At 42.9% G+C, this 8,107-nt stretch overlaps 1 protein-coding gene across 1 annotated transcript in view; it reads left to right on the plus strand.

Moving 5' to 3' along the window:
- The window catches only part of LOC119419417 (olfactory receptor 6N2-like), a 13,617-nt gene that overhangs the window by 2,815 nt on the left and 2,695 nt on the right, over positions 1 to 8,107 (plus strand). Inside the window, exons 2-3 of the mRNA XM_037686722.1 lie at positions 1,198 to 1,932; positions 4,609 to 4,850. Coding sequence (XP_037542650.1) covers positions 1,198 to 1,932; positions 4,609 to 4,850 — 977 coding nt within the window. The remainder of the gene's footprint in view (positions 1 to 1,197; positions 1,933 to 4,608; positions 4,851 to 8,107) is intronic.

An 8,107-nucleotide genomic window follows, 5' to 3' on the forward strand; every position in this document is an offset into this window, starting at 1 on the left:
AATGCTGCTGCCAGAGTCTTAACTGGAGTTACTGGGAGAGATCATATTTCTCCAGTTTTGTCTTCTCTCCATTGGCTCCCTGTCAAGTCCAGAATAGAATTCAAAATCTTACTTCTAACCTACAAAGCTCTCAACAACCTGGCTCCATCTTATATTACAGATATTATTGTTCCATATTTTCCTAACAGGGTTTCCTGAGCTGTCCCTTAGTCATGCAGCTATAGGCTTAGACTGCTGGAGGACAAACTGACCACAATTTTCACTCTACTACTGTCTTTACTTACTCTACTCGACCTGTTTTGTATTTGTAATTATTTTTTCTATCCTTAACATCGTTTTTTTTTTTTTTTGTCTTTCAGATACACCTGGACCTATATCTGGACCTGGACCTGGACCTATACCTGGACCTGGACCTATACCTGGACCTACCATTCTGTGTTCGTCTCTCTCCTTCCTGTCCTCTCAACCAGCCGGTCAAAGCAAATGGTCTCTTGTCCTGAGCTGGTTCTGCTGGAGGTTTCTTCCTTTTAAAAGGGAGTTTTTCTTTCCACTGTTGCCACTGTGCTTGCTCAGGGAGCAGCCAAAAGACGAAAAAAAAAGAAATCCTTCAACTTTGTCTATCAGTTTTTATTATTTATAGGTTGGATGAAAATGTTGACATGCCAACAGCTCTACATGGAATAGATAATGAAAGCCATAGAGAATGAAGAAATCCTATTTAAACACTTCGATTGATTCAGTTTTCTAGAGATGAACACACCACACACCAAACTAATGTGGTTATCTCTAAACTCAGTGCATGTTTGAATTGGCATACCGCTTTTAAAAGCATTTTTCTATATAAGGAAAGCTTTTCAAAATTTAATTGAAGACAGATTGCTTACATTCAATTCAAATGATTGGTCTGACAGTTTTCTCAAGATAAACACATCGCACCGCAAACTAATGTGGTTATCTGTAAACTGTGTGAAGTTTTAATATTGTGTGCTGTTTTAAAAACATTGTTTTTTGCATTCAAGGCTTTAATTTTTTTTGATTAATGAAATGAATGTAACACATTTTACTTTCGAGGGTCATGTGGAGTTGGAAAAATATAGATTTCTTTATTTTGTTATCATGCTCATAGTATATATTTTGATAATTTGCAGTAATTCTACCATTTTGTGGCTTATTGTGATTCACCAAAACCTCCATGAACCCATGTACATTTTCATTGCTGCTTTGTTAATTAACTCTGTTCTTGTCAGCACAGGAGTCTATCCAAAACTACTGATTGACTTTTTATCTGAAAAACAGACCATCTCTTATCCAGCATGTCTATTCCAGATCTTTGTTTTTTACTCTCTGAGTGGATCTGAATTCTTACTGTTAGCAGCCATGGCTTTTGACAGATACGTGTCTATATGTAAACCTCTGCAATATCACACAATTATGAGAAAAACAACTGTGTGCATTTTCCTTGTCTCAGCGTGGCTCATACCTTTTTGTCATCTTGCTGTGCCAATCATAGGGAATGCAAATCAAAAACTCTGCAGTTTTACTTTGAAAGGAATTTTTTGCAACAACGTAGTATACTACATTCTCTGTGTAAGTTCAAGAGCACTGTTAATATTTGGATTAGTTATTCTTTTCAATATTAGTTTTCTTCCTATGTTCTTTATAATTTTCACTTATACAGTCATTCTTATAATATCTTATAGAAGTTGCAGAGAAGTCAGAAAAAAGGCTGCACAGACCTGTTTACCTCACCTGCTGGTTTTAATGAACTATTTTTTTTTACTTACTTTTGACACAATTGTAGTTAGACTGGATGCAGATATATCTAAGATTGCACGTTTTGTAATGATTTTGCAAGTAATAACATACAATCCTATTTGTAATCCAATCATATATGGACTAAAAATGAAAGAAATCTATAAACATACCAAAAATTTGTTTTTCAAGGCAAAGTAAACATTTTTGTTTTTTGCCATGTGTTTGTCATATTGATCATCTTTATTTCAGCACGTTATACCATCTTTATTGGAAAACATTGATTTCCAGTTGTTACAATGACATTTTTTACCTTTTTTATTTTGTTTATTATTTTTTTCAGAACAGCTGGTCTCTGTTAAAATTTTCTTTAAGCATTCATATTCGTATGACATTCATAGCATCTATAACATCTCTTAATGAAATGAGGATAATCCATCCATCCATCCATTTTCTTTACCCGTTTATTCCATTTTGGGTCACGGGGGTCGCTGGTGCCCATGTCCAGCAATCACTGTGCGAGGGGCGAGGTACACCCTGGACGGGTCGCAAGTCCATCACAGGGACACATAGAGACAAACGAGACAAACAACCATTCACTCTCTCACTCACACCTAGGGACAATTTAGAGTTACCAATCAGTCTAACATGCATGTTTTTGGTCTGTGGGAGGAAACCGGAGTACCCGGAGAAAACCCACGCATGCACGGAGAGAACATGCAAACTCCACCCAGAAAGGCCCCTGGACCGGGGTTTGAACCAAGGACCTGCTCGCTGAGAGGCAGCAGCTCTACCAGTTGTGCCACCGTGCTGCCGAAATGAGGATAATGAGTTACTAAAACAAATAATTTCCCTTTGGGATTAATAAAGTATTTTTGAGTTGAATTAATTGAATTAATAATTCAATTCAATTCGATTCAGTTTATTTATAAAGCGCCAAATCACAACAAAGTTGTCTCAGGGCACTTTACAGAAACATTCACATAAAAGCCAATTAGTAAAGTTCTCTATCTAAGGAATCCAGCAGACAAGATGAATCTTGGCTTTGTTGCAGTCTCCCATCCTGAGCAAGCACAGTGGAGACAGTGGAAAGAAAAACTCCCTTTAACAGGAAGAAACCTCCAGCAGAACCAGGCGGCCATCTGCTTTGGCCGGCTGGTTGAGAGGACAGGATAATAGTGAAATAGTCTTTAAGTGTAATTAATAGGTTAATTTTAAATAACTCAAAAAAAGTTGTTCTGTATTTTTTTAAAATAATGTTAACATTTTCCTGTAGAATCTTGAACAAACTATGATTATGGAGGAAGTGAAATACAGATAAATCTTAGAAACAATATAATTTCGCTCTTCAGTTTGTTTTTAATCAGTGTGGAACTCTTTTTTTTTTCCTTCATTCTGCTGCTCCCTTCCTCAGGGTTCATAACAGTGAACTAACTAGCACGAAGACTTGGCAACTGTTTTAATACCGGAGGTCCTTCTTGACACAACCACAGACCACCGAGCTACGACAGCCCTTTGTGTGGAGCAGAATATTTTAAATATGATAATAAAGTAATACTTTGTGACTGGACAAGTTCTAAAGTTATCTTTTTTTATTCTCTTTTTCACCTGGTGGGAAAGAAGCATGTAAAAATATACCAGGACAAATGTCTGAGTAAAACAACCATAATGCACATGAACCAGAAAAAACAAAACAAAAAAAAACATCTAATCACACTTAACTCAAGGGTCAAGGTTTGTTTATTGTCATTCACATCATTTGTGGTACATATGGTGGAACAAAATTGTGTACACAGGGTCCAAATTACATCCAACAAAAGTATATATTGTAAAGAAAAACAGTGATAAGATCTAAGATATGAACTAAGAAATACTCCAAAATAAGAATACACTAAGAACCAGTAGTACAAAAACAATATGCCGAACAACAGCAGCACATTCATGAGTATGTGTGAGCAGATGAGTACGAATGAACACAGCAGCATGAAATAAATCAGAAGCATGAGATCAGCAGCATGGATAGTCACCAGCACATATCAACAATCAAGCGGCATTACAGTGATTTTTTTCACAGTGATTATTCTGGTTGGAGATTCGTGAGTCTTAACAGCTTTAGGGTAGAAGCTGTTCCTCAGTCGGGTGGTTCTACACTTAATTTTCATTAATTCTACCTTTTGTGGGATTCCTAGTTCTTTCTACCTCTACCTCCTTCCTACGCAGTCAACAAGCACCTAATGGATCACACCTGCACCTGATTCCAGACCAGCACCTGCTGCACTATTTAAACCCGTGCCAGACGTTCAGCCAACGCTTGAGCATTGATTGCCTTTGGTAAATCAGCGAAAGCCTTCACGTGTACTTTGGTGAATCCTGACTAACCTTGTGATTTTCTGTCGGTCTGCCAGTTCTGCCTCGTCCTGTTTCCTCGGCTCCCTCCTGGCTCCTTGGCTGCTCTGGTCCTCCGAACCTGCACACCGGCATTACCCACTCAAGGCCCAACATTGGACTCCTCCATCCGACACCATCTGCAACTGAACCAACCGTAAGGAAGGATTTCCTAAACAGAATAATTGTTCACTGGACCATCTCTTTGGAATCAATTACTCATCCAATCTCCTGCTTCCCTCCGCAGCCCAGCCACCAGTTTTTTCCTGCATTGTAAATAAATATCACTTTTTGTTTTACCTGAGTCTCGAGTCTGTTCAGTCTGCCATTTTGGGGTCATTAGTACTCAGAATCATGTTAGAATGCTCAAGCCACACAGACCCTCAAGGCATGACTGAAGAGAGTCCGATAACTCAGGCCTTAAGATCACAAAGTACCCGTATTGATAATCATGATCATACCCTCCAACAGATCCTCGCACAGCAGCAGGAGCTCGGCAACATGATCCACAACATCGGGCAACAGCTTTCAACCCTGGCAGGAGCTGCAAGGGGCCCATCCCCTGTCAGCCAACCTGAACCCCTCTCTGTGCCTATGACCCCCTGCACCCGAGAACCAGACGTGCGGCCATCCGAATTCTTTGAAGGTGACTCCAAGATGTTTGGAGGCTTCCTCCTGCAGTGTGATCTTGCGTTCAGCCAGGCTCCTACCAGGTACGCTTCCGATTCGTCCCGGATCACGTATTTTGTAAGTGCCCTCAAAGGTGAGGCTCTAAGATGGGCACACGCGCACTTCGCTCCCGCCCCATTGCTTCCCTGCCGTACGCTGTTTTCATTAGAGTTGCGATTAGCCTTTGATCACCCGTTGCTCCAAGAGGAAGGGGAACAAAGACTATTCACGATTCGACAGGGGTCAAGATCTGTCTCTGAGTTTTCCATCCGCTTCTGCACTATTGCGGAAGAGTCCGGATGGGATAAAGTCGCGCTAAGGGGCGCCTTTCTAAATGCCCTAAATGACAACATCAAAGACCAAATTTTAACTTGTGAGTCCCCCCGAGACTTAGATGAGCTTATTAGTCTCGCGATCCGCATTGACAACAGGATCAGAGAACGTAATAGGGAAAAGAGCTATAAGTTTCATAGCTTCCTTGAAACCGGAAGTAAATTTTCAGCTCCACCCACAACATCCTCCGAACCAGAACCTATGCAGGTGGGACTGGACAAAATTATCTCCAGAGGAGAAACAACATAGATTTGTGGCCAATGAGTGTGTGTACTGTGGCAAAACTGGCCATTACGTGAGAGATTGCCCGCTCCTGTTAAAAGGGAAGCATCCCCAGTAGTTCAGGAGATACTGGTGGGTAACATTGCTTTTTCTCCTGATCACAATTTTTATTTACCTGCTATCCTGTGCGTTGCAAATATAAATGTTTCTACTCAGGCCCTGATAGATTCAGGGGCCGAACAGAATCTCATCAGTGCAAACCTTGTAAAGAAACTTAACATTCCAACTGTTCCTCTAAATCAGAATATCAATGTGGCTGCACTCACCGGTCAGACCATTTCCTCCATCTCCCTCAGGACTTGTCCTCTCAGGTAATCACCATGAACTTACGGAATTTTTTGTTTTTGAATCCACTAGACCCCAACTCATTCTGGGTTACCCATGGCTTAATAAACACAGCCCTCTTATCAACTGGAGGAGTAAGCAAATCAAAAGGTGGGGGGAGGGCTGTTCTAGTGAATGTTTACATTCTGCTATTTCTCCTTCGTCCTTTCCGCTCCCAACCTCTGATGAGATTGACCTCTCTAAGGTTCCTCCTGAGTACCATTCTCTAGCCCCAGTTTTTAGCAAACAGGAGGGCTTATCCTTATCACCCCATAGACCATACAATTGCCTCATAGATCTTCTTCCTGGTACTCCCCTGCCCTCCAGTAGACTATACAACCTGTCGGGCCCGGAAAGAGAGACTATGAGGAAATATGTTGACAAGTCCCTAAGGGCTGGTATTATTTGTCCCTCTACATCCCCCCTCGGTGCTGGTTTCTTCTTTGTCTCTAAGAAGGACACGACACTAAGACCCTGCATAGACTTCAGAGGGCTTAACCAGATCACCGTTAAAAAATAAGTATCCCCTTCCCCTGATGGACTCTGTTTGCAACCAACTACAGGATGCTAAAATATTTACAAAATTGGACCTATGTAATCTTACCACTTGGTACGAATTCGGAAGGGGGATGAATGGAAAACTGCTTTTAAGACTCCATGAGGCCATTTTGAATATCTCGTAATGCCCTTTGGACTCACCAATGCACCTGCCGTCTTTCAAAATCTTATCAATAATGTGTTAAGGAATTTTTTTAACGTGTTCGTTTTTGTCTATTTGGATGACATCTTGATTTTCTCCAAGGACTCCTTTCAACACACAGGACACGTTAAGGCAGTTCTGCAGAGACTCCTGGAGAACAAGCTGTTTGTGAAGGCAGAAAAATGTGAGTTCCACATATCATCTATAACCTTTCTGGGCCTTATCTTCGAGGAGGGGCAGGTTCGCTCAGTGTCACGGTCAGCGGCCCCCGCTGCCCCCCCATCTGCCAAGCCTCTGCCACCTCCTTCAAGCTGCAACCAGAAACCAACATTTATATCTTCAAACTATCATCCCACAGTCTTAATCATTTCCTTCTATTTCAAGTTTCTGTCTCTGTCTGCTTTTTATATTTTTTATTGTTCTGCTTTGTGTGTGATTTTCTGTTTATCTGTTTCTGTTATGTTCCTCTCATTCCTCAGTCTGCTTCTCCACTCAGTCTTTATCATTCACACCTGTCCCTCATCAGCCACTTGCCCAGGTGCTCTCATTACTAACTCTCCCTCTGTCACATAAAAAGCCTTTCTTTCCTTCACTCCTTGTCCGGTGATTGTTCTATGTTCACAGACATCACAATCCTCTTCTGCCTTGTCTGGTTTCTGCCCCCCTGATGATCTGCTCTGCATTATTTCTGATCCAATCTGCCAAAAGTAAGTTTTGCTGCACCGACAGCCTTTTGTTTTGTTGTTAAAAGAAATAAATTGTTTTGGTTTTTGAACTCCTGCCTCACTCATCTCTCTGCAATTGGGTTCCAACCTCGAGGATCGTGACAGAATCACCGGACCTGAACCCAGCAGAGGGATGATTTCTCTGTTTGAGTATTTTTGCCGTGAGGCAGAAAAAACTGCCCAGAAAGACAGAGAAAGGGAGGAGAGGAGGAATCCATTTTGGGGGACCCGCCTGGCCATTAAACCTGGGTCCTCATAGCCTCTCCGTTCCTCTTCACCTCACCGCGCCGCTGCATCCCGCTGTCCACCTCCTCCTCGCTCCCCACCTGGTGGGGCCAAGCAATCATCGGAGAGAGGGGGGCAAACTGCTGGTCCCCCCCCGAACCCAGCGCAAGAAGGGGAGAGCTTCGCGAAGGGTGGGGTTCATGGCTCCTCCACCACCTGCTGCTGCAGCTCCGTCTCTGGTCTTTGGTTCTCCAGCTGCAGCTCTGTCTCTGGTTCCTGGTTCTCCAGCTGCAGCTCCGTTTCTGGTCTCTGGTTCTCCAGCTGCAGCTCCGTCTCTGGTTCCTGGTTCTCCAGCTGCAGCTCCGTCTCTGGTTCCTGGTTCTCCAGCTGCAGCTCTGTCTCTGGTCTCTGGTTCACCAGCTGCAGCTCCGTCTCTGGTCTCTGGTTCTCCAGCTGCAGCTCTGTCCCTGGTTCCTGGTTCTCCAGCTGCAGCTCCGTCTCTGGTCTCTGGTTCTCCAGCTACAGCTCCGTCTCTGGTCTCTGGTTCTCCAGCTGCAGCTCTGTCTCTGGTTCTTGGTTCTCCAGCTGCAGCTCCGTCTCTGGTCTCTGGTTCTTCAACTGCAGCTCTGTCTCTGGTTCCTGGTTCTCCAGCTGCAGCTCCGTCTCTGGTCTCTGGTTCACCAGCTGCAGCTCCGTCTCTGGTCTCTGGTTC

The sequence above is a fragment of the Nematolebias whitei genome, chromosome 13 (assembly GCF_014905685.2).
Source record: "Nematolebias whitei isolate Nwh7 chromosome 13, NemWhi1, whole genome shotgun sequence".
NCBI lineage: Eukaryota > Metazoa > Chordata > Actinopteri > Cyprinodontiformes > Rivulidae > Nematolebias > Nematolebias whitei.